We start from the raw sequence: 27,566 nt of genomic DNA, 5'->3' as shown, positions 1-27,566 counted from the left end.
AGTTTTTAAAATTTTAATTTGAAAATTCCAGTACTTTAAGTCATAGGTTATAGAGAAACATGTTGCTGATTGATGAAAAGCAATTAAAAACACTTAGGATAACTCCATCACATACCAGATATTCTTATTTTAGAGCCAAGGGCAAAAAAGAACTAGACGTCCTGGACAAGGAGAATGGTGTCCTGTGGCTTTTAGAGGACTGACGTCCCAATCAACATCCAGTTCACCTTTGAATGCCATCTGGAGAAGAAGCAGGGCCAGCGGAGAGCTTCACTCTAGGAGTCACAAAGACCCAGGTTCCCCCCTCCCGTGGACGTGTCTCTAAGCCTCAGTTGCCCCAGGTGTGAAACGTGCTGTGCCACCATGCTGTGCAAAGGATGCTCTGCAAGCATGAAGGTGCTACAGAATGTCCTCATTGTTTACAGGCTAGCTTGACTCCGTCTGTGGCCTGAGCTGTGAAAGCGTCCACCCTGAAGAGTTAGACTGAACGTGGCTTCGTGAGGCCTCAGCACATGAACAGACAACTCTTTGGGGGATGAGGAGAAGAAAAGTCACTTTCAAAGTAAGTTCACTTTCCAGTAAACTAGAAAGACAGGCTCCAAGCAACGAGTCAGCTTCTCTGCATGGAAGTGGCTGTTTGGGGCCCCTTTCCAGTGCTGGGAACACAGCAGGTTCCTCGCTGCCCTTGAGGGACTGATGGGATTCAAAGCAAAAAGGACAATGTCTAACTAGGCAGGTCATGGCTCCAAAGCAGCTTCAGTTTGACAAAGAGGCCTCTGTGCAACATCCCTGTGAAGTAGAGAGCATATTACCATTTACATTTTGCAGATAAAGAAACTGAGGCTCAGAGAGATTAACTCAGGTTATGTAGATTTATTGACAAATGGAAAAGGCTGCAGGCTCTCTTCCTTAGAGTTTTTCCTCAGGTTCTGGTTCACTTGACCTTTTAAATTTTTAATCTTCAGTAGCCAGGGTTGCAGGCATGCTAGAAACATGGCTAAAGAGCTGATAAGCATCAAAGTCAGAACTTGAAACCATGATTCCTTTTCCATGGGATCTGGCTTCCTAAAGGATAGAGGTCATCTGATCAAAACAAAGTAACTATCTACTAGGGGAAAGCCTAGCAGGATGCTTGCTCCAGGTGACTAACTCTGAGAGTTCTCTGCTGTTAGTCTCTCCTTTGGGGCTAACATGCCCTTTTGGTATATTACAAATTAGTTGCCAGCTGGTTAAAATGTTCTTCTTTATCAAGGCTTCCAAATAGAATCCGTCATCCAGAGAAGGCTCCTCTTTATGCCCTCAGCAAAGGTCACAAAGCTGTGATTCAACAGGATTGCTGAAGGCTGTATCTTGAGCCAAGGGCAGAACTGAGGGCCAGAAACTGTCACTGAACCTGATTACTTGGGAATTGGAAAGGACTTCCCAGTCATTTATTATAACACAGGACAGGGACTCCCACTATGCCATTCCTGACAAGTGGTTATCTACCATGGGGGGAGCCCAGCCCCTCTTGAGGGCCCATTGTCCGCTGGAAGATCCTCACACCTCAATGTGCCTCTTCACAACTTTGGACTCTTGGCTCCTGAAAAAGTGCTTTGGAGCCGAGTACAAATTTAACCACTCTTCCACATTCCTTAAAATCAGTGTTTCTCTCTGTCTCATCTTTTTTCTCTCTCCTTCCTCCCTCTCTCTGCTCCCCCCCCCCACTTCCCCATCCCCTTCCCTAGTGCTTTGGACTGCTTCTCCTGGCTGTCCTTCTCTGGACTCTCTCCAGCTTATGCATGGCCTTTTTAAACTGTGGTGCTCAGAACTGAACACAAGATGCCAGATGTGGTCTGACAAAGGCAAAAGACAAAAAGGTTGCCACATCCTTATTCCTAAAATCCTTGCTTGTCTTAATGGAGCCAAAGATGGAATTAATATTCTAAGCTGCCACATACCCCTGCCAACCCATACTAAGAATTCAGAACACTAAAACCCCCAGATCTGTTTCAGACAAACTGCTGTCTATTCAGGTCTTGCTCCATCCTGTACTAGTAAAATTATTTTTTCAAATGCAAGTGTAAGACTTTCTATTTACTCCTACTGAGTTCTGCCTTATTAGATTCAGTTGGAATGCTCTGGCCTGTCAAAATATTTTTGAATCCTGACTCTGCCACCCAGCATATTTATTTATCCTTTCTAAGCCTGGTGTCATCTGCACATTTCCAGGTCGGGTTAGGGTAAGGGGGGATCAGATGTAAAAAGCTGACAAGATCTCCCACAACACCTTCACAAACAAAGCCAGTTTACCCAGCATTGCTCCTGTGATAGCATCAAGGAGAGGCAGAAGTAAAAGGGAAGGTGCTGTCCCAGCAGGCGCTCATTGGCACAGACTCCTTGTTAAAGGACACCAACCTCCCCGACAGCTGATGGCCCCCTGGACAGGTCTCGCCTTGCGAGTCAACATTAAGGAGAACTGAGAATGCTTGGATTGAACCTAGATCTCCCCCTCTCTGTGGCACTGAACCAGTTCATTCTGTTCATAAAATCCATTGTGGAAACCAGCACAGAACATCCTGAAACAAGGGGCAGACAGTAGGTCGAAAAGGCCTTTACATGCTTCTGGCTCTTCCTCTTAATTTTCTTTCTGGTAGGTTTTCAGAAAAAGTTGCTTGTGCGGAAACAGTGTGAGATTCAATCAAGTAAGTAATCAATCAACAGACACTGATTGAGAGAGTCCATTATGTGTCAGGCCCTTTGCTAAATGATAAGGACACAAAGACCTTCAAGGAACTTACATGCTACCAGAGGAGACAGCACATGTGTATATAGACACATATATAGACATATACATACATACATGTAGCTACACATCCAGGTAGTTAACCAATCTGAATTGACTGCCACCCCTTGGGAACACCTCCTTTTCACAGGGTGTATAAACTGTAACCCCACTGCCATTAGGGGATCTTTGGTCTAAGAGAGACAGCCAAATGACCATCCTGTTATTAATAACTTGCTGGCCTTATTAATAAAATGATTAAATTACTCAGAAACTATGTCTCTCAAACCTTTATAATCATCACAGCCTTCTGATTCTAGATCTATGATCTAGACCATTCTACATAAAAACCAACTAGCCCACTGACCCAGCCAGTGGCTCTTCTCACTCAGCCTGGTGATTTAGCTTCGTTTGCTAGCCTCAGGTTTCAGTAACAGGATATGAAAGTCAATGGCGTATTTCCTATCAAGCTTATTGCATTATCTATTGATAGAAAATATGAAGATGACGCTGTAGCCAAAAAAAAAAAGAGTTCATTCCCACATTCTTTTTTATCTGGCTGGAAAGGATGTTTCACATTGTGCTTGGCTCTTGCGCCCAGTGTACCTTGAGACATCAGTATTCAGATTCAGGCAATCATACCGAGTAACTTTCTGGTTCAGGATTTTGGGGGTGGAGAATTGTAGATCACTTTAATTTCAGGCTATCATGTTTCTGTCCAAGGAGAGAACAGGACGTGATCGGTTAGAAAAATGAAGCTAAATGGCTACTGACCCAGAAAGGTTTCTTAATCCAGAGAATATAAGGGAGCAATAGGCCCGAATGTGTGTAGAAATATTACAGATAAATGTATCAGCTCCTTAAAGCTGAAATGATCAATGTTGACTCTGTATCATTTTCTTACCGATTCTAGGTACAGTTAATTGATTTTGTCCTATAACTGCTTTTGTCCTGTAATTGTTTGAGTTGTGAGTCTCTGTCTCTGAACCTAGCTTAGAATTCAGCTGGCCTGGAATGGGTTAAGTTTAGAAATCCAGCTCGCCTGCTAATTACCGAGCTATTCTTGCCTCAAGGAATGTAGTTGACTTTGGGGACTGGGTGGGAACGCAAGGGAGTTGGGTCTAATATCTTCACCCCACCAAGTTATCCTTCAAGGATGTCTGGTTTGCTGCTCAACAGTCTGGCCCACTATCTTGCAGCTAGACTCTTAGGAGGAAAGAAAGGGGTCATCGTTAGCCCTCATTACCAAACTTCCAGCCAATCATGTGTTACCTGTACCTCAGCTCTGTAACCAATCACATTGCCCTCCATCCCATAATGTCATCCATCCTGTTCTGTTCTTTGTTCTGTGCTCCCCAAAACCTATACAAAGGGAGCTGTCCTTTTGCTCAGTGTCCCAGGCATAAATGGAGGCAAGCCATTGACCTCTTATTGGCAGGCAGCATATCCCTGCTAATAAATGTAATCTTGTGCAGAGAATTGCCTCAGTTTACCTTTTTGTTAGATTTCATATAGGCTAAAGCCACCCACCCCAAGGAAAAGACACCCTCAGATACATATGGACAAAACTATTGCACTGCCAGTGCAATACAGTGGGGAGAACAATGTTTTCAGTGAAGAGGACCTGGATTCACATTCCAGCTCTGCCACTGGCTGCAGATGTCCCTCCCCCTCAGGGCTCGGACCCAGCCTCTATGGCGCCATTCAGCTCTCAACCGAGAGAAAGAGCTCTGGTGTAGCTGGAACAGCACTGGACTTGGAACCAGGAAATCTTCCCCCTGACATTTACCCGTCATGCAGATGCCCTAGGCAAATCACTGAGATCCAGCTTTCTTGCTTGTAAGAGCTGTACAAGAGCAGCACAGAGTTATTAATAAAGACCACTGAAAACGCATGCCGAATCCTTTGCAACCTTGCAAATGGAAGCTATTATTCCCATTATTTCATTCTTTTTAACTGTACATTTGATGGAGCTCAGAGAGAAATAGATCGGGCACAAGTTGCTATCATGCTACTGTATTATTCTTTTAAATTTAGTGTTTGACAAATTACTCGACAAAATGATTGATTTTTTTTTTTGGTAATTGAACACAAGTATTGAGCTATAAATTCATCTTGTACAGACTTGCTGAAAGCATTGCTGTGATGATTCCAGTGCAGATAGCAGGGGGGTAATGTACTGGACTCTCTGTTCTCATATGATTTTTGTTTCTTCTATCAGCTTAGATAGAAACAGCCCTGGGACAAGGTGCTATACCGCTATTACTTTTTAAAGCTTTAATAACTTAAAATGGCATCAAGGCTTTTGGGACACCCTGCATTGAATGTTCTCTATAAGGCCTGTGTAGATAAAATAACTGCTTTTTGTTAAATAGAAAAAGAATCTAGATTCATCCTGTGGTGGCTCACTGAAGCCTCCCCAGGACCATTCTAGCCACAGACAGCATATTGAGGATGGATGCCTCTCATCCTATCCCCCGGACTGTGATCTCCTCAGAGAAGACCTGACTATCTGCAAAATATCCATGATCATTTCAGTGTAGGGGAAGGAGGCATTCTCCGCTGAGGGGTCAGAAAAGGCCAGGAATAGAAGAGATCCTGAGCTGAAGTCTGAAGGAAACCAGGGATTGCAAGAGACAGAAGTGAGGACAGGGGATGTTCCAGGCTGGGGCTGGGGGGGGGGAATCAATGCCTCCTGCTCTTGGACATTCCCCATTTCTACCTGAGTAGCTGATCTTCTCAGGACTCTACTCTTCCACATTAATTTCCTTAGCTACAGGAATACATTTTTCCCCTGCAGCTGATTCTTTCAAGTGGCTGGGACAAGGCCAGACAGGAAGCTGACCAATCTATGATCCAGCCGGCCTCCCTCTGTTCATCATTCACAGGTCATACTCTAATGCTAGCCAGATAATCTGCAAACACTTGCATGTGTCACAAAGGAGACAAGGCAAAAGCAAGTGAATGAGCCAGAGAAATGGAAAGCTCCATGAGAGAAAGCCCAATACTCAGGACAACTCTGTACCTTCTGCCAGTTCCTGGCTCAGTCCTAGACACAAAGCAGATGCTTAATGTTTTTTGATTGATTTTGACATGACTATTAATTTTTAAAAAGTTACATTTCTAAATATTTTAAGGTTTGCAAAGTTATTTCCAAACTCCCCCTTTATGAGAACCATGCGAATCTCTGAGGCAAGTTCTCCTAACAGTTTCCTTCAGTATGGCTCAGTAGGGAACTTTGTCCCTCTCAATGTTCCGTGCTCTACATTCTCACAAGAAGACTGTGTGTCCCCATTAAAAATCTTCAATAGATCATTATTACCCAATAGCATCAGCCTGCCATTGAAATCCATGCATTTTCCAGTCTTATTTCCTACCCCTCACCTTCCCTGATGCCACATTCAGTCAAACTAGCCTCCGTGAAGACCCCCCATCTATGACACTCCATCTGCTGCTGTATACCAGGTCCCTCGCTGCCCTCTCTTCCACCCCTCAGCTTCTCCAGCTTCCTTCAAGGTTCAGCTCAAATCCCCTCCTTCTGCAAGAGGCCTTTCCTGATCTCCCCCCCCTCCCCAAGCCCCCTACATGCAAATGTACAGAAACACACTGTGAAGGCCTTCTCAACTGAGCTCATCTTCCACCTCCTCTGTTTATGTCTTCTATGCCCCCTTACCGCCCCCATTAGAATATAAGCTCCTTGAGGACAAGGGCGAACAGTTTATTTTCATTTCATCTCTGGCACTTAGCCCCTTCGTCAATGCTTGTTGACTGACTGGCTGCCCCTGCTGTTGTTGTCTCTGGCATGACATTCTTGCCATGACTTTGCACTTACTTGTGAACGTGTCACATTCTCCCAGGGGAGAAGAGGTGCCTTGAGACCAGGGGCTATGTTCTGTTTTTGTCTCAACAAAACCTAATACAGTGTCTTGCATATAGTAGGTGCTTCCTAAGCGTTTGTTGAATTTAAGTACATAAAATACTGCTATCTCTTAGTTAATAAACTCCTGCCTGAATAAAAGATCCTGTGACATGTCTAGGACATTCTGATGACCAAAGGAAGATACTAGGAGCTCCAATCACATTGAATTACGAATGGACAAGAAGACAGAGATACGGTGCTTTATGGCAGCAAAGCAATGCCTTATCACCTAGCCCACGTCGGTGCTGCCCCATCATCTTGGCAAGCAAGAGTTCAGATTCTGTATTCTGGGTGCTGCTCCAGAACAAGTTCAGGGTTTGTGTCTCCCAACACCAAAGCACAGACTGCTGGAGGCTACTGCTCCTAAGTACAGAATGTTGCTGAAGTCCTCTCCTGTGAGACTCTGAGCAGAGATTACAGACGTTGCCTATATCTCCAAAGAGGGATTGCACCTTAAGGCTACTCAACCCTTGTCTGGCCTATGAAAATGCTGTGTGGGTAAATGCAGTGTAATAGCCCAACCTCTGCCATGCCTCACTGCCTTAAACCATCAGTCACCACTGGACCATTTCAATGACTTTTCCATGAGAAGCCTGGGGAGTGTGACTACGGGGGTGGACTTTTCCTCTTCAAATTTCTATCATCTGGATTATGACCCCCAGTAAAAAAAAGGCAACAGGTTAATCCCAAATGGAAAGCAGAGAATGGACCTCCATCTAGCCCCCTTCCACGTTACCCTCCTTCAAATACTTCAAGACAGTTATCATGCCCCTCCAAGTCTTCCTTTCTACAGGCTACACATCCTCCCAGTTTTTTCCACAGATCCCCCTATGGCATGCTCTCAAGACCCTTCATCAGCCTGCTGGGCCTCTTCTGGCAATTTTCCTGGTGACCAATGTTTCTCCTAACATGTGGTACCCACAGCTAAGCACAAAGTTCTCATGACGGTCTGACCAGAGCTGAGAACAGCAGGGACTGTCACCTCAATAGTTCCTGGATTATGCTTCTCAATGCAGCCCAAGGTTACGTCTGCCTGACTGGCTGCCACACATCACTGAGGATTCATGTGGAGCTAACAAAGCCATTAGAACTTTCAGGTGAATTGCTTCCTTGCTGTGAAGCTGGTTATGAGATAAGCCCAGAGCTCATGGTGGCTTGGAAATGAGCCTGGGTTCTCAAGGTGAGGTGAGTGAAGCTAGGGCTCTGGTAGGTTCTACTTTAAGTGAAGGGGCTTTGAACACAGGCCTGGTGACAGACTGGAAGGCTGCTCACCAACTTACAGAGTGTTTTCCACATTTTGTAGGCTGCAGTTCATGAAAATGACTTAGATAGAGCTGAGGCAGTGGGACGTAGCTGACATTCCAGGTCTCTAGAGGAGGCAGAAATCAGAGGCAAGCCCTGCTGAGCTACTAACCCAGGTGGTCATGATTATGGCGGTGGTTGTTTTGGGGGAGGGGTTAGAAAGCCCTTCCCCCTAAGAGGCCTATCAGGGTAAGGAACCTCCCAGCTCTAGGAACAAATCTGTCCTCAAAGACCTGCATCTACAAGGTCTTTAAGTAAAATTCTGCTTCCAGTGTGGCTGCCGTATTACCAGGCCAAGAATTGAGCCTTTCTTTCCTTCTAAATTTGGGTTTGACTTAACATGGAAGAGGACAAAGGGGAAAAAAGCACCAGGATCTTTGCCGCCTTGGGTCACACAACCAATTTTGCTCAATGATATCTCACCTCTCAAAGATGCCTGCCGTAGGGGTACAGTTTAGGGACAGTTATTTCTGGCAGTAATTTGGAGTTACTTAGTGCTATTAAATGATCCAACCAGTACAATTTCTAGGGAAATCCCCTAATATAAGTATCTGATATCTTTGTACTGATCGTAAATTAGCTACTCATTACCCTCAGCATCACCTGTCTGTTCTCACACCACTAAACTCCTCTCCAGAGGAGGAAAGAGCTATCAATGTGACAGGGCAAAGGACAGCGTGTACTTCCTGAAGGGATTTGCAAACAGATAGAGGTTTCTGCTCTTTTTGTAGTCACCTTTGGGGAAAAAGCAACACTAAAAGCATAACAGCTCACTGGAACACTCTGGAAACCTTCCCACCAAATTCTAACGGCCATTTTGACATAATTAATTGGCCAACCTTTTCCATCAGCATAGACAAATATTGTTCAAAATAATAAGGGTAGGGCAGGATGAGAGGAGTGAACAAACCAAAATCTCAAAGTAAATTAAGATGAATTTGGAAAAGAAGGAAATGTGTATATATATATACATATATATATATATTTATATATGGACAAGTCACAGTACATTAATCTAGTCATGCATAAACCGCCAAATTGGGCCCACTGCAATCACCCACATTGATGAACTTACAAGTGTTCTTTCTTTTGGGTCCACAAAAATCTGATATAAGATTGCAAAGAAATTAATTCAAGGTGAAGGAAGGAATAGGTTTGAATTAGAATGTCATGTAACTGGAATCTGCAAAGTCAATTCATTTCATTACAGCCAATGCAACAATTGAGTCTCATCAGCTACATTTTCCACATGGTGAAAAACTGAGTTATCCAACTGTCACTCTGTAGTAACTCAGGCTGTCTACTGGGGTTGTTAACACAAAGAGAGGCTGCATCATCAGTATTCTAGCTACTGTTTGCTCTGCCTTGCCTCCCAGAACACAGTGAGGGGCCAGTGCCCAAGAACACATCTCTGAACGAAGAACCAGTCCCTTGTAGGGAATGTTAACGGATCCACTCCCAGGGAACTAACAACATTTCCAGTGTCTTCTAATTCACTCTAGGGCAGGATTTCATTTATTTCACTGTCTGATGTGCCTTTCTTCCATAGAACATCTTATAAATTTTTACTGTTAACAAACCAAGCCAAAAAGCAGACTTGAAGACAGTCCATTGTAATCTGGCATCTCCTCCACTGTGCCTGTAGAAGTGGGAGTCTGCCACAGTAATCAGAACAATGAGGTCACAGTGATGCTGGGACTGGTGCCTGTCCTGAGCAAGAGATAAGCCAGCCCTGTTTACATTAACCGCCTCAATGTGACATTAATCTTGAATTATTCTTGTTGGGTAACAAAGACACATTTAAACACCGAATTCATTGCTTGCAGGATAGGGTAAAATACACTGGAAACAAGGTGATAAATATTTTTTCGGGAATACAAATCAAGTTGATAGCAAAATCATCTTTCTATAGCTCCCCAAATCTTTCCTTCCTCCTCTGCCTTTTCTCAGAATTGCTTTATATATTTATCTCAAGTCTTGTTTTCTAGTAGGTAAAAAACTGCCATTATCAGATTTTAATGTTCTAAAGAGATAACACAGTTAGATACCCGAATGACTCATGATTATTCAATAGCACAACACCAGCAGGAAGCTGAGGTCATCCTCATTTGATCTGGTGATAGCCCAAAGTGACTGGGCTGAGAGCCTTACCTTCGGTTTGAATGCAATGACTTTCAAGACCATCTCCACAGTGAACACTCCTGTGAAGACCATGTTCAGGATATCCATGGCATCATTGAAAATCTTGGACTGTTCGTAATGCTGTGGGGGAAAATGTAAGCAGTTTCCTATAAAGTAATTACTGTGCTTTATTTATTCATAATAAAATCAAAGGTCAACATTGGAACACACAAACTCTCTAGACACTGTGGATGCCTGAAGCTGAGACATAGAAGTAACAGGGCCCTGGCCTCACATTTCTGAAACATCAGGAAGAAATATACACTATGCTGCTGCTGATGTCCACACTGCGCAAGCATGCAAGTCTTTGGCCTGATTTGAGCTGGGAGAGGGGTGAGATAAGCTAGTCCACTTGTTAGGAAGGCTGATGTTGGGAGCTGGGATTCTGACAATATTCAATGGTCAATTCCTCTTATCAGGATGAAAGGCATTTCTACTCCTTTTGAAAGAAGATGTTCTAAGCACCACACTTCAGGGAGAAAACAGGGACCACCCAAAAAGTCAGAACTTGGGCTTAAGTTAAGAATGAGTCTGGTATCAGGGTATGCAGGTTCTATGTCTAATAAAGACTTGTTCAAATTCCTAACTGCCTATTTTTCCTTTGGCCTCTCTTTTTCTGTAATTCCAGATATGCCAAAGCATTGTGCCTTTTCAACAGAATGCTGCACTTGGAGTCAGGATGACCTGGGTTTCAATCTGCCCTCTGACTAGCTGTGTTGAGCATGAGCCAGTCCCTTATTTCTCTGAGCCACAGATTCTCCTTCCACAAAATGGGACTAATCCTATCTCTGGTACCTCCCTCAGGGATTTGCTCTGGCAAACAAAGGAGATGGTGTATATTTGCTTTGCTAACTGGAAAGCACATGCCCTGTCAGTTCTGGGCCACCATCAAAGTTTTTTGTTTTGTTTCTGCTTAAGAACATGTCACAGAGACAGATGGTCAGGGAAGGAGGACAGAACAAATGTCATTACAGACACGATTCACAAGGCACAAGGAGGCAGTCACTTGGCCAGTTTCTTGCTCTACTTCTGGAAACGTCTGCTATGAAAATCAGACTAAATCCTGCCCCTGGTTTCAAATAACCTCAAGTTCCAGGAAATCTCTAATAATTCAGAGCACTTATTTCATCCATACATTTTGTTTCTCCATATTTCATGTAAGACACTAGTACATGCTTCATTACAAAGTATCAAAGGCCGCCTCCTCCCTTATCTCCCTAGGCAAAAGTGTAATTTGCATTCTAAAATATTCAGTGTCTTCTCTGAGCTTTGTTTTTTCCCCTTTCACTCCCTACCCCACATGTCACTCATTTCTGCTCATCCTACACCTTGTTCCTGCCCTCTGCCCTGTAGAAGTCTCCTCCTTGAAGCCAGGGAAGGCATTATCCACTGTTGTACCTACCACCCTACACAGCCCAGGGTGAGGCACACAGATATCAAAGTTTCTGGCATACACAGGCTCTGTGACAATGCTGCCTGCAGCCTCTTTCCCATGACAATCCCCACATGAGAGTCTCTGGCCAAGGGATCACCTCAGCTCCATCCCTGTTTGTTCACTCGCCCGTCATGTTCTGAGACAGAGGCAGAACCCGCTGGGCCCGGCCCTTCCCCGGGACCTCCTTACCTGCATGGCCAAGCACAGGGTGTTGAGCATGATAAGGACGAACATCATGTACTCGAAGGGGGAGGAGTTCACCACATACCAGAACTTGTACTGGTAGGGGTTTTTGGGAATATATCTCCGCAGAGGCCGGGCTTTCAAGGCATATTCAACACACTGACGCTGCAAAAGCAGGAAAGGGCAAGAATGTAATTCTGAGAGTTTCCCAGGAGAGGTGAGAGTCCTTGCAACTCTGCAGGTGATTCCAGTCTCTCCACAATGCAAGCAGGAAGCCAGTGAGGGAAGGCGAATTTGGGAACGAAGCTGGCCAGGCCTTTGGGAAGAAGGGCTACAATGCCTGGGCATGCCTGCTGGGCAAACACACCCCATGGGGGCATACTTCGTCCAGGCCATGATCACCACAACAGTTGGGATCATGGCACGTAAAATGTACATTTTAGGTACAGTCAGTGGCAGGGAAAATAGAAGAAGCCTTGGCTTCAGAGAGATGGTAGCCTGGGGCAGCCCATGCCCTGTCTCCGCTGCTTACATGCCCTCTGTCTCAGTTCAGATGCATGTACCATCTGGTCTCATTGCCTGGTCCCTGCTCTGTACATTTCCTTTATGTTCTCAGATCTTCAATATATGTTCAGTGTTTTGATGCTCCAGAACCCTTAAGGCCAAACTAACATTTTCCTAACAGGTCCCCTGTACCTCTGGGGACCACATCCTGTGTAGGCCTTGGTCTGCCTGTTTCTGACTCTCAGTCCTGGCCTCTGGTGGCATGAACAAACTTTGTAAAATAATCCCTCTGGTTTGAATCGAGGGGCTAATGCTGCTAGCAAGCACCTATAACTTGAAATAATTCAACGAAGTATGAACAACTTTTCTTAAGCTTCCCTGAGTGGCCAGAATCAATGATGCTGACAAGTATCACTGGGTAATGAATGGAAAGGGTGTTAGACACTGAATCAGGGAACCTGGGTTCTGCCACTTAGTACCCACCTGTGTGACCTTGGGTAACAATAATAATAATAATAATAATGATAATAACTAGCAATTATAGAGTTAAGGTTTGCAACGTACCTTGCAAATATTATCTCATTTTATACTCACAGCAACCCTGGGAGGTAGGTACTATTTTTATGCCCATTTTACAGAGGCTAATTTGCCCAGAGTCACACAGCTGATAAGTGTCTGAGGCTGGATTTGAACACAGGTCTTCCTGAATCTAGATGCAGTGCTCTAACCACTGGTCCACCTAGATGTATGGGTCTGTAATTTCCTCCCCTGTAAAATATGGTATTGGTCTAGGTGACCTCTAAGGTCCATTGCAGCTCTAAATATGTGATCCTATGAAAGCTCCCATTTTATTGTTTAAATCTACTCCAAGACCACAGATCTAGGGCTAGAAAGAGCTTCTGACAGCAACTCGTCCAACACTCCCATTTAGCAGATGGGAAGCCTGAGACCCCGGAAGGTGACACATGTTAGGGAAGAGTGAATATTTCTCCTTTCCCCATAAGTGGGCATAAAAATGGAGAGACACATCAATCCAAGTCGCTTCTGAACATAGCTACTGACCATGCAGCAGCAGAGGGCCCTGAAAGAGCCCAGACTCCAAGGTGGTTACATGTAGGGAGGTGTGGGCATGCCAGTGGGCTGCTAGGACTCGAAGACAGCTGTGCCTCACAGAGTCACTCCTCAAACACAGAGGAGGGATCTCCTGAACACAAAGTGCCCTCCTCCTAATTCTTGAGAGGAAGCCCTGCCTCTGCTCAATATCCCCTCTGAAGCCATGTTGTAGAAGCAGCATGGCTGGACACACGACACCCTCTTCTGTGGCTCCAGCCAGCTGGGCCCTCCCTCCCCAAAGGAACCCCCAGGGCATCTCCTTCTAACCTGGTTCTTGTCCAGCTCACAGTTCTTGTACTCTTTCTCTCCCTGCTCCTGAAAGGTGACAATCACAAAGCCCACAAAGATGTTCATCATGAAGAAGGCCACAATGATGATATAGATGATGAAGAAGATGGAAATCTCCACTCGGTAGTTATAGATTGGGCCAACATTCTCTCCATTGGAGTCGATGGCCTTATACAATAACCTGAAAGCATACACAGGTATAAAGAACGGGGTCAGGGATTCCTTCATGGTTCCAACCCCTGTTGCCAGGCACCAGGAAACCAGAAAGCTCTGTCCTCCAAATTCCTCTGGAAGTCAGCATGTACTGTTTTATTTGATGAATCCGTTAGACTTTTTTTTTTTAATTATGAACTTAACAAATTAAAATTTTAAACATAGAAAAAACAGAACAAGAGGATTATATAGGAAACTATCAACTTCTAACACATAGTTTTTATTAAGTGCATATGCAATTTAACATACTTGTTCCAACTTGTCTTTTGAACTTCTCTATTCTGTGTATTTTAAAAGTTTCCATTGAGACTCATTTCTTTCTTTTCACATCTAACTCTTCCTCCCATCCCTAAAAAAGCCCTATCTTGCAGCAAACAAGGATGGTCAAGCCAGATGAATGCATTCGTTGACAATGTCTGAAATTGGACATCTCATTTTGCGCCTCTCGTCTATCCTCTCTCTGCCAAGAGGCAGTTTTCTGGAGCTAGTATCGGTCTTGGCACAAATACAAGTTCTCAAGTTTTTTGGAGTTGTTTTCCTTCTCATTATCATGGCTACTGAATAAGTATTTTTTCTCAGTTCTCACTTTACTTTGCATGACTTAATAAATTCTTCCCAATTTCTTCCTTGTTTTCTCTGAATCCTTCACATTCGTGCTTTCTTGTGGCATGGTAATACTCTATTAACATATGATAATTTGTTCACCCATTCCTTTATTTTTTTATTTATTTTGAGTGTGTCTTGTCTCTCCAAGTAGACTGGAAACTGGCTGGGGAGAAGGACTGGAATTTCCATTACTTTGTCTCTCACAAATGCCTACTACGGCATCTTGCATTTCTGAGGTTCTAAGTAAATATCTGATCGTGGGTCAGAGTTTAGAGCCAGAAGATTCCTCAGAGAACATCTAGTCCAGTGCCCTCATTTTATGAATAAGGAAAACTGAGGTCCAATGAGGTTAAGTGACTTGCCAAAGATCATACAGACACTAACTAGGAAAGCCAGGATTCTACCTAAGCTCTTCGGCTCTTTCTCCTGCCCCACAGTATCTGGTGACATGCCAATCTGTCTTCAATGGACTACAGAGTTCCACAGAATTCTTCAACCACAATTTTAATTTTAAAAAGTGTCATGTAGCCCACATATGTGAGAGTGTGTGAGGAGGAAGGGATGTGATGGGGGACGAGCACTGTGACTCTGGACTAACAAAAGGCTCCCTGAGGTTGGCAGTTGCTGCCCTGGGCTACTGGTCAGAAATTAATAGCAGGGAAGTCCTGGCCCTCATTTGTCATTAGAGAGGTGCTTTTCAAAACCCAAGACAGCAAGCAATAAATGTAGGTGTGAAAACGTATGGATCCATGGGTCCCCTCTCCCCAAAAGGCCTAGTAGTTGCTATTCCTTTCTCCACCACAACTACTTCCTCAGTACTTATCTCCAATTCAACTGGTGAGACAAGCACTCTGCTCAGGTGGTCAAACAGCGTGCCTGACACAGCACAGTGTACATGGCCCAGCACAGGGTACGTGGCCCAGCACAGGGTACGTGGCCCAGCACAGGGTACCTGGTTCAGTGCAGTGTACAGGGCAGTCACCGTGTGAAGGCACACGAGGAAAAACAGAGAGCCTTGCCTTTGAGAAAGCAAACTGGCCCCAGACATATGGGACGTGACTGAGGCTCTCTCTAGGAAATGCCAACATCTTTACTGTCAGGGATGAACAAAGCAGCAGCTTGGACATCTTTCCAGATGTCTCTCACATATCCTTCTTCCTAGGAGGATTGGGTCCTAGAAGCCTGAGAAGCAGAGGTGGCAACAGATACATCTCTTTTTTATGGCCGAGCAGTTTTTATCACTGGAATCGTCGGGGTTTCTGTGCTCGTCACACCCTGCTACCTGTTCTTGTGCTTCTGGACGCTGCGTGCCCAATGCGCTTCACTGGTCAGCGTCTGTCTCTGCGTCTTCATCAGGACAGAAGAATCTGCAGGAGGCTCCTTGGCTTGGATGTGGCCCTGTGTGGCCAGCTGCCTTCCCCCTTTCTTCATGGTTTTTTTTTGACATTCTTGACCTTTTGTTCCTCCATAGGAATCTCATTATTTTTCTACTAGCTCTAGCAAGTAATCTTTTGGTAGTTTGATTGGCATGGCATTGAATAAGTAAATACATGTTGGCAGTACTACTATTTTATTAAATTGGCTCAGCCTACACATGAGCAATTAATATTTCTCTGATTATTTATATCTGTCCTTATTTCTGTAAGGAGTATATTGTGGTTGTGTTTCTATAGTTTTTATGTGTCTTGGTAGGTAGATTTCCACATATTCACATATTATGTAGTTTTTAATGGAATTTCTCTTTCTGTCTCTGGGGGGTTTTGTTGGCAATATATAGAAAATTTGATGATTATTTGTTTCACATCCTGAAACTTGGATAAAGTTATTAATTTTTCAATTAATTTTTTAATTGACTGTACTGTTTTCCAAGTAAACCATCCTATCATCTGCAAAAAGTGTTTATTTTATTTTCTCTTTGCCCTTGGTTATTCCCTCAATTTCATCTTCTGATCTTATTGCTAGAGCACTACTAGCACTGTACCAACAGATGGACCTCTTAATACCTACATTTTCTACCTTATGTCTTAGGTTCTAAAGGGCCAAAAAATCCTTGTCCTACAGATAAAGACCTCCAGAATATCCTGGAAGAAGGCCAGCAATGGAAGTGAAAAAACAGAGGCAATTCTTTCCAGTAAAGGGAGGTAGAGGGAGGGGCAGGCGGCTGAGTTCAGGAAAAATTTTTAAATGGATAAGTATGGATCCTGGGACCAATTTACAGAAGAAGCAACATGTCAATCAATACTTACGCAGGCCATCCTTCAAATGTGGAGACCGTGAAAAGAGCCATCATAGCTGAAAGGACATTGTCAAAGTTGAAATCACTATTCTGCCAAACTCTCTCCCGAACCATTGGGCTATTAACATCCCCATCTTTGTAAAGGATAAAGAGTCCCCTACAGGAAGACAAAAACCAAACAGCAATCTTCATGAATCCACTTGTGAAAGGTAAAGACCATATTAAATGTGGAACTTTTTATCCCCTGTTCCCATTCTCCTTAACCAGCCCATAGAGTTGAGGCCATCCTCTGGCCTACCTCTCCTGTTCCTTTCTAGAGCAGCTCTGACATCTATATAAGTATCTGTTTTACACTATGGTTCTAAGGCCTGGTCTCAATAGCTTTTGAACTTGAGGTCATTTTGCCTCTTTGGGTCTATTTCTCCACTTACAAAACACAGATAATAACATCTACCTCACAGCGTTGTGGTAAATCACAAATGAGATCCCCTATATAAAACACCTATACAAATGTTAGCTCTTAGTATGATTCATCTGGAAAATGAGCTGAGACTGGATGGCTGGATGACTTCCAACCCTAAATCTAAGATCCAATGACTTCCAAGTTTTCTGGCAGTACTTTTTAGCCCCCACTCTCAAAATGGAAACCAAACCAAATCAAAAACCACCATAACATAAACATTTCACATTTATGGATATGCGTATACTATGCAATAAAGAATAAAATAAAGCAATGTAGGGTAAACAAAAAGAATAAGAAACAGTACTTGCTCTTGAGAAGCAAAAACACCTGAAAAACAAGAGGCACAGATAAGAACACTACTTGATGCAGAATCAGGAGGATGGGTGCTCTGAGTGGTGGGGATGGGTCTGGCTCAGCCATCCCCATGCTTATTTAGCACCCTGCAGGCCAATGGCACACTTGTATGAGCTGACTGCTATGCAGAGGCAGACTGGGGCTGAGCAATTAAGGAACATTTAGCTTTGGCCTCAACAGCACAACTACCATCAACTAGCTGCTGCAAAGACCACAACAAAGCCTCACCCAGATTCTGTTCTCATGAAGGAGGAAACTGAATATTTTACCAATGGTTTTCCTCCAAAAGAGGTTACTTTGAAAACCCTCACCTAAGTCCTCTATTAAATGTTCCTTGTTTACTTTGGCATCTCTACAAAGTCAGGATGGAATTCAGAGTCATCCTCCTCTATTCAAGCTCTGGAACTGAAGGAGGAAGACATTTCTGAGTCAAAAGCCTAAATAAAGGAAGATATCTGTACTCTACCTCACGATAAAATGTTTGTTGATTAACTGAAATGTAAAATGAATCCTGTAATATGGTGATCTACTTTTTGTTCTCATACCAGATCCCTTTGGAAGGTTCACTTTGCCCTAGTAATATACCCCTCTCCCTTTTCTAGTGAAAGCTCTATTAGCACATGAAAGAACTCTTCACTGAAAAGAAAGAGAAAGGATTTCACAAAGGGACACAGTCATAAGACTCCCTTACTTGTGTTAAATTTAAATGACACTTCACAGACTCCACATAAGAATTTCAGAGTACTACATATACACTCTTTTTGAGTCTTTGCAAACTTAAATGTTCATGTTTGTAGATCTCTGTTAAGTATATAACACAACAAAAATTTTTTTAAAAAAGAGTGAACAAAGGAGTGAGTAAATTGGATGTGACTACAGAGAATAGGAGGGTATGATGATGCACAGGGAGCGCCCAAGCATTAGCCAGCGGTTGGTCTTTTCCCCCTACAACTCTGCACAACTGAAAATTTACCCCAAGCTGAACATATAGAATTCCTCCTTGCCTCTCCTGCACCCTGGAGAACACACAAGTGCCTACCAGAGAGATGGCGGAACAAAGGAAGAGTTTGGGAAAGCTGGGGAACTGTCAGAAAAGCTTCTGCTTCATTCCTCTCTGGGGTCCCCCCCCCCCTTCTCCATGGTAACTCTGCTCCCTTTGGCCCTTTCTTCTGACTGGACAGCTCCTCTCAGAACCTCTCTTTTAAGGAAAGTGCCCAGGCCAGCCGTGTTCATTCCCTGGTCCTCTTTGGACTTGACTCTGGACTGTCCAAACTGTTCTCTCCCTTTCTCTCTCTTGAACTTTCTCCCCCTCTCTTCCCCCTCCCTTCCTTTTTCCAGCTTTCTCTTAAGTACTGTCTTCTTCTTTTGTAATGTAAGCTCCTTGAGGGCAGGGAATGTCTTTCATTTAACTTCTAGAGCACCATAAGCACTTAATATACTTGCTGGCTTGACTTATTCAAATGCTTCCTGAAATTAGAGGAAATACTTCAAGAGAATCTAAAGCCTTAAAGAGGTTCTTCCCTGTTTTTTGTCTTGGACTCCTAGGGCAACTGTCTGCTGAAGCCTAAGAATGGGCCCCTTCTCCGAAACAAGTTTTTTACTGCATAAAACACAACACCATACACAGGATTACAAAGGAAACCAATTCTATTGAAGGAGTTATCAAAATATGAAAAAACAAGTCCACAAACCCAAGGTTAAGAATCCTTAATATAGTGAAAGATTTTAGTCTACCTCAATGACAGATAAATGACATCTACTAGAGCTAGTGCAAATTCATCCCACTGTGAGCAGCAACACTGGACAGCTTGTCCAGTGAATGAGACTGTTCAGCCAAACCCCCTTAGGGGGTTGTCAGTGTCTAGACAGGTCTTTGAAGCTGTCCTCAGACTCTCTCTCCCTCTTCCCCCTAAGGTTCCAGTCCCATCAGATGCTCACCTGCATTCTTCAGGGTTACTTTTGGCTTCATCTGTGCACCGGTAGAACTTCCCCTAAATGTAAAGAAAACAGGAAAATGTAGCCCCTTGAAAAGCTACAAAATGAGGGTCTGACCATCACCAGAGGCACCTTGCCCACTCCTTACTCTCTCTATCTCAAAACCAATCCAGCTTAACTGAGAGGCAGGGAGAGCTACTACTACCGAGGATGTCCTATTGTTTCTTGTCTTCCCCCTCCCCCTGGCACATCCCTGAACTCATCCTAGATAAAGTGGCCTCAGGAAATACTCTTACCACCTTCTCCTTTAGCCCAAGCCTCCTGATGGGCCATAGAACTTAGAAGAGATGGGTGTCAATAACCCCATTCCCTCTGATGAGATGGAGAACCACTAGGCCTTAACAACTATCCCTCGTACTGTCACCTTAACCACGTATCTAGGGCGCTTGGCATCCAGCCCACTACTGCACCCTCAGAACATCTTACCCTCACCAAATGTAATTCAGCTAAACTTTCCTTAAAGTGTTGGCTCCCCAATTAGTGTGAGTGTGAGAGAAGGGCCCATCTTGCTTTTTTCTGCGTATCCGCCATGCTCAGTGCCCAAGTGCTTCCGTGCTTATTTATTGATTTATTTATCCATTCCTTCCAACTCTGAGGATCTATCCCCAAGCCTACCTTAAACAGCTGGACACCAATGCAGGCAAACATGAACTGCAGCAGGGTAGTGACAATCATGATGTTGCCTATGGTTCGAATAGCAACAAAGACACACTGAACCACATGCTGGTGAGAGAAGAGAAGGGACAACAGAAAAGAACATGGATGTTTTGCTTTGATATTTCGGTCCATTATCTAAAGCCTGACTTTGTGCAAGCATGACGTATTCAGAGGGACACAGGGTTTAAGAGAGAAGAGAAAGTTGTGTTTGAATGCTATCTTTGATAGCTCTTTCCTCACAAGTAAAATGGAGATAACAGAGGGTCCAATGAGATTAGGTATATAAAATATGTGATCAGATTAAAGTAGTTTATAGTGGACAGCTATTATTATTTATTTCTGGGCTAAAACTTGGCAGATATTTTGATATTTATGAAACTTTTATATGCTTTTCCCAGTTTTCACCTGTCGTTCATTTTCAAGACTATCTAATTGACACTACAGACTCAAACTAGGCAGCACTGTGCCAACAACTTGTGGTAAATGTGTTTTTCCTTATCTTCCTGCAAAGCATCTCACTTACACAAAGGGAATGCCACTAGCAAAGAGGGTTTATCTGGAGAGAAACTGAATTAGATCACTAGCATTAGTATAGCTTACTTTAAAGTCAATGGGAATTAACACCACTCCTGGCTCAGCCAGGAACATGAGGGTAAGAAATGACAAAGAATCACACATTTTAAGAGGATATGAATAAGAACCTTAAGTCCTTTTGCTCTGTTGATGGCCCTGAGAGGCCTCAGGACTCTTAAGACTCTCAAAATCTTCACAACAGAGATAGCACTTGATCTAGAGAAAAGACAAATGAGAAGCATGATCGGTCTAATGTCATTCATTTGTTTCCATTTGTTGCCATGGAGGTGACTCATTTGTAAAAGACCCTTTATAGACAGACAAAAGTTGGCACTATTTCATTTGCTCAAGGCCAGTTAGTCAGTCAACTACCATTTTAAAGTGCCTACTATGTTCCAGGCACTGCTAAGAAAAGAAGGGTAAAAAACTGAATAAAACTCCCCAAAATATGACTTATCCCATCAAGACATTGTATTCTTTTAGGCTTATACTAGGTATTGGTTCACTGCTATAATCTCTAGGACAACAGGCAAGGCAGGAAAATAGCCTGGTATAACAGCGCAACCTGGTAACATTTCTGGTGGGTCTCTATGTCCCAGCTAAACAAAGATTCCTGGAAAATCCAGAAGCACTTGAACATTTCTGAACTGTGTTCATTTAACCTTTCATTATAATAGAGTGAACATAATTCATGAATTTGATGTTGTTCTGGGAGAGAAAATAGGTTTCTGTTCATTGAAAAAGTAAAGTTAAATAAACCCCCACCCCCTCAATTGATATTTTTCTTCCCTCAATGTGGTATTGGTCAGCATTCACTCTACAGTCATTAAAATTCATTTCTTTGAGCCTATAGTACTGGAAGAGACTAGCATCACCTAAAACACACAATGATGAGGATCTAAATTTTAAAACTGTTTAGAGCAGGGGTGGGGAACTAGAGACCATATGTGGCCCTCTAGGTCCTCAAGTGTGGTCTTTCGATTGAATCCAAACTTCACACAACAAATCCTTTTATTGAAGATTGTGGGATTAAGGACCTCACTTACATAGGTAGTCCACCAAAATGTGAGGGTACTGGGTGTCAGTGACCCCTGAGAGACTAATAAATAACTGCAAAGTCCCAAAGCAGCTTTCTCATTAGGGAAGGAGAAAGAAAGCTGGTCCTGAATTTCACTGTTGGCCACTGGCTCCACCTCCATAAGAAACCTTCATCACCTTTCTCAAAATCCTTTTATTATGGGTATTTGTTCTGTGAAGTTTGGATTCAGTCAAAGGGCTGCCCTTGAGGATCTCGAAAGCCACAGGAGGCCTCAAGGCAGCAGGTTCCCCACCTCTGGTTTAGAGTCTACAAGACAGAAGCTCTCAATCTCTAAGAAGAAGGACATACTTCCTATTTACTTGGTTCCTTGGGATCATGAGCAGGAGAAGGAATGTTAATCATCAGGCTAGTAAATAGGTACTTCAAGGCCATAGGTATTTTTGGCAGGAAGATGATGTGGCTGAAGGCCATGTGATTTCTACCCTGGGCTTCATGGCTGTTTCAAGCACTGAAGAGAGTTGGCTGAAGATCTCCAGACATACCCCTCCTTCCTGCTTCAAACACCCCCAGGTACAGAAAAAGATACCTGGCAATGGCTTTTAAGGCACATGCTCCTCTCTACTGAAAATGCCTATAGACAAAGAAGACATGATGGTGGATGATGCCTTGTAATCCACCAGGTCAGACTTCCCAATCAGCCAGTTAAGGACTCCTGGGGGTAAACCTAACTCCACAGAAGCCATCAACTAATATGCAGGAATAGAATCAAGAGAAGGCAAGGAGTAATATGAGGAAACATGAGTCATTGCCAAACAAATTGAGAAATTGGATACTTAAAGGCTGTCATCAAGAATTATCGATCCCAAAATTTCATGGATACCTACTTATGGAACTGGACTATCTCCCTCACCCTACCTCTGCAAACTTTAGCATTTCCAAAATATTAAGAAGGGCACAATGTCTCAACCTCTAAAGTGACTGTGGGTATACATGTGTGCATGCACACATTCACACGCATACATACACAAACAGAGATTTGACTGGGTTACTTACTGGATCCCAAATGATACCAGAGACACACCCACAACCAGCATATCTAGCAAGTTGAAGTAGTTCCTACAGAATGCCCCTTTGTGAAGGAATGCTCCAAAGGTTGTCATCTACAAAGAGAATTATAAGTAATTTAATGTTTCCCTCCTTCTCCAGTGGCACCTCCGCTTGAGCTGTTTACAAGACCCCTAAGGAGGATATGCACGTATCATCTAGTGAACATTATTTACATGGTGAAGATGATATAAAACCAAAGGAAGTGAGGAGCTGCTTAACTGACATCTTTAGATTGAAAGAATATGGGCACATGAATAGTTAAGGTACAACTAAAAATTTTTAAAAGAAACAATTTGTGTCTCCAACTACAGTTGATTAAATTCTCATTAGTGGCCTTATTTGACATTTGTGAATAGCGTTCCTCTTGAGAGATGACATTTTGTCTATTTTTGTTGTCCCACTTGCACAGATGGTCCACCAAAACATGAGGGTACTGGGTGTCAGTGACCCCTGAGAGACTAATAAATAACTGCAAAGTCTCAAGTTTCTCTTAGGGAAGGAGAAAGAAAGCTGGTCCTGAATTTCACTGTTGGCCACTAGTTCCACATCCATAAGAAAACTGCATCACCTTTCTCAAAATCCTTAGAAATCTCTCATGGCCTTAAAACCACCCCCTCCCTTACTCCCACAATCAAGGACATTCATATATGCTGTTTGACTCTAATAAAACAGGTTTTATATACCACACATGAAAACCGGTCTCATGACTTTAAAGTCATAACCTGTATATCAGCTGGGTATGAACACACTCCCACATACATGTTCAAAACCCTCCTTGTTCCATAATCTGACTAGTACTGTATCGATCTAGATACTAGTACTAGTACCAATCACAAGAGCTTGACTATGAAAATAACTCCAGCATGATATCTAACCCAAGCCAAGAGTAAGGATAAGTCTGATGGTCACCAAGTGCCCAGAAAAGAGGGCTTGAATTAATATAGAAGCAGCATATTTGGAAGGTAACCAGTCAGAGCCTTCCTTGGCTATTGGCCCCTTGGTATTCCTTGACGAGACACCTATCCAACATAGAGTTCCACAGACCAAGATAGCTTTTTAATTCTTGTTCAATTTCAACAGAGTATTGAAGAAGACAGATATTTTTGAGGAATAAATAGTGAAATTTCCTACAAAGAAAAGTAGTCGAGTGAGTACACTGACCACAGAGCATACACATTTACATGGATGCCAGAGTTCCAGACAAAGAAAGCAAGTACAGTGCTCCATCCTAATAGACTGCTCTCTCGCCTCAGAAAGGAGCTCTAGCTGGGATACGGTAGTGGGTCACTGACTTGTTCTATTTCACTTTGCTGTCAGGAACTAGGTGTAGACATCTACATTTCAAGTCATTGTGAAAGAACTGACGAACTATGGCAGTTTTAAAAATAACCTGGTCAAATGAGCACAGAGTAACTGTGTTTACATGATAACTAAAAAATTTGTCATATAGAAAAAATGGATTAATTGGAGTTTTTCAATCTTCAATGCTGAGATTAAAGAGGCAAATTATGGGGGAAAGAAGTTAACTTCAGTGTCTTATTTAAAAACAATTTCCAGAGTAAAATGTGGATTAGTACACATTAGGCTCACTTTCCCAAACACTTCACATTTTCATCTCCAAGTATATATAACCACTATTGTCACTCTGAATGACGAACCTAATGGACTGCTAGATTCCACGTCTTTGTAGAAAGATGTTATGGGCTCATTAGATTATCCAAAGTAAGGTGGGGAAAGGGATTCAGACCCTCACAGAAGAGTGTGAACACATGCAATACCATAAAATACATTCTCCCCCAACCAGCGCACTGTGGCACAGAACCAAGTTCTATTTTACAAGTCATCTTGTAAACAGCCCAAGTTATCAATATGATTTCATATAAATACATAATATACTTTTAAAGGGATACACACAAAAGAGACCAAAATGGCTTTGTCAAGCATGAACTGGTTAAGACTCAGAACTGCACAGTTTGTTTACTGATTCTCATGGAGGAAGAAAGGCTCCAGCACCCAGGGGTCCACTTGCCTGAGGCTCAGCTCCTTATGGAAAGCCTGCACTGTGTGGAGCTGGAAGCAGGCATGAGACACATTTCAAACCAGCTCCCAATAGCACATTGCCCTGTGCTTAACGATGTGCTGCCTGCTGTCCAGTGGGTCATGGACGACTCCCAGTTTTCCACTGGAAGTCAAAAGGGACCTGTGTGTACTCCCTCGAGGGTGTCCCTCACAATCAGTACACAAACTCTATGGGGCACTGCCAACTTTTCAGTCATGCAAAGGCCAGACATTTAAGTTGTCTTATGTATGTTTACTTCTTGATGGTTTTTTAAATGAGCCCATATTTAAAACAGATGCAGAATATATTAACACATCAATAAACCCAAGTTATCTTGCAAATCCTGTTGCAAGAAAATAGCAGTTTACTATTTTAAGTCTCCGAAAATATAATCCAAAAAGAGAAATGAGAAATGAAATGCTCCCTCCTTAAAAGAAGATGTTTTCCTTTACATGTCAGAGCGAAGTAGAAGAAAGCTCACACACAGTGAATTATATATCAGCAACTGACACAGTACAATGTTTTTTTTTTTTTGGTCTAGGCAATGGGGTTAAGTGACTTGCCCAGTGTCACACAGCTAATAAGTGTTAAGTGTCTGAGGCCGGATTTGAACTCAGGTCCTCCTGAATCCAGGGCCGGTGCTCTATCCACTGTGCCACCTAGCTGCCCCACACAGTATAATTTTTTAAAGGAGCAAAATGAATGATCTCATTAATATCATAAAGCAAAGTAGCTCCTACATGCATTCAAAATTCCAAAAAATAAAACAAAAACAAATAGAAATTGTTACAGAATATGTTCTGGGACTAAAAAAAAAAAAGCTTAGCATTAGCAGAGAAGACAAAAAACAAAACCCCAAACAGAGCAAAACACTTCAAGCGTCCTTCCTGGGCAGGTGACACCCAGGAATAAGTGTCCTCTAAACACACGGCTGGGTAAACCTGTTACCTTCAAAACGATCTCAAATGCAAAAGTACCAGTGAAGACATAATCTGCGTAACCTAGCATCTGGAAAGCAAGCACAAAATTGAAGCTATTATTGCGAAAGCTGCTTTAGCACATGCAAAGACCGATGAAAACGCCATTACCTTTAACAGGATTTCGACAGTAAAGATGGCTGTGAAAGCATAGTCAAAGTAACCCAGTATCTGCAAGGTACAACAGGCGGCAGAGTGAGGAAAACAGGCTGGAATCAGACTGAGAGTCACAGAACACCCCATGCAGCCCCTTCACACACCACCCAGCCCCTGACCACGAAGTCGTCAGTAAGACTCCAAAGCTAAGAGCCATTTGGTCTTGGGAGCACGCGGGTGAACATGCTCATGGGCAAAATGCTCATCCTTATCCGTCTCTTCTAAGCAGGTTTGAGACTGGAGCATGATGCTCCAGCCCTCACTGGGTTCAGCCTGCTAGAGCAAAGCAAACAAATGATAGTGCTACCTCGAGGAAGACCTCAACTTTCCCCTTTGTTCTTGGCTTCCCACAACAAGCGAACCTCACAAATGGGCTGGGGTTGTAAGGTCTCCCTGGAATAACTACCCTCCTCATTACCCTGCTCTCTGACAGGGCCAGCTAAGGACGAAGGGGTTCCCTCACTGGCCTCGCTGACCAGGAGATGGCAGACTGCAAGGGAGTAACATTGTCTAGCGCAGCTGTTCCATTAGGAAGAGAGACAAATGATGCAGACATATCTACTGGCTGAAGGCTGGCAGCCCTGTCTGTGTTTTCTGCTCCTCCTAAGGCTATAATGGAAGCAAGGAATGGGAAACCTATTCCTTCAGTTGGCGACCATTCCTGTATTCTTGTAGTAAGATATGGAAACCCTTTAGGACCCAAGAAAGCTCCTGCATTCAACAACACACAAGATCAGAAAATCTTCAAATACCCAAGAATCTAAATATTTCTTATTTGCCCATGGGGAATTTTATGAATTCCTTGGTCCACCAATCCCAGAAAATCACAGAGCTACCAGGGCATTAAAGATCATGTTCTCCAACCCTGCTACAACACAGAGTTGTAACTGAGGAGTGATACGGCTTGCCAAAAGTCACAAGACAAATCTGTTGTGATGAGAAACTGAGTCTCCTAGTTTGCCAGTTCAATGCTGTTTCCTTGACACAAGAAATGTGTTCACTTTGTACAGCAGGGTCACATTAAATTAAAAAATGTATATTATGATCAAACTCTGGGGCAGCTCCTTATTGTTTGTGTTAAAACAAAGCAAAGGCCAATGTTTAAAGCAAGATTTTCAATAAGAGGAGCCGACCATGGGAGTTGGGGAGGGGGGGAAAGGGTGGGAAGGCAAGAAGAAGGAGTTTGCTTTTTCTTTAACCAGTCACATTCCTGACACTGGGTTTTGTTTGTTTGTTTGTTTGTTTAGGCAATTAGTGACTTGCCTGAGGTCACACAGCTAGTAAGTGTCAAGTATTTGGTCTGAGGTCACATTTGAACTCAGGTCCTCTTGACTTCAGGGCCGGTGCTCTATCCACTGCGCCACCTAGCTGCCCATTTTTTTTTCTTTTAAGGAAGTGTAGTTTTTTGGGTTTTTGTATTTCTTTTTTTTTTTTTTTCATTA

At 43.1% G+C, this 27,566-nt stretch overlaps 1 protein-coding gene across 7 annotated transcripts in view; it reads right to left on the bottom strand.

Annotated features, from left to right (window-relative positions):
• The window catches only part of CACNA1D (calcium voltage-gated channel subunit alpha1 D), a 360,797-nt gene that overhangs the window by 68,395 nt on the left and 264,836 nt on the right, over positions 1–27,566 (bottom strand). For all 7 annotated transcript variants that reach the window (XM_020970566.2, XM_078152054.1, XM_078152055.1 and 4 more), the window contains 9 exons: positions 26,080–26,139; positions 22,879–22,985; positions 20,915–21,002; positions 20,172–20,279; positions 19,500–19,552; positions 16,755–16,901; positions 13,669–13,870; positions 11,791–11,949; positions 10,137–10,247 (listed from right to left, as the gene is read on the bottom strand). In XM_020970566.2, coding sequence (XP_020826225.1) covers positions 10,137–10,247; positions 11,791–11,949; positions 13,669–13,870; positions 16,755–16,901; positions 19,500–19,552; positions 20,172–20,279; positions 20,915–21,002; positions 22,879–22,985; positions 26,080–26,139 — 1,035 coding nt within the window. The remainder of the gene's footprint in view (positions 1–10,136; positions 10,248–11,790; positions 11,950–13,668; positions 13,871–16,754; positions 16,902–19,499; positions 19,553–20,171; positions 20,280–20,914; positions 21,003–22,878; positions 22,986–26,079; positions 26,140–27,566) is intronic.

This window comes from Phascolarctos cinereus, unplaced genomic scaffold, assembly GCF_003287225.1.
Source record: "Phascolarctos cinereus isolate Bilbo 61053 unplaced genomic scaffold, phaCin_HiC Scaffold_4;HRSCAF=312, whole genome shotgun sequence".
Classification (NCBI taxonomy): domain Eukaryota; kingdom Metazoa; phylum Chordata; class Mammalia; order Diprotodontia; family Phascolarctidae; genus Phascolarctos; species Phascolarctos cinereus.
The sequence above is the reverse complement of the archived record's forward strand: the minus strand, read 5'-3'. Positions and strand labels throughout refer to the sequence as shown.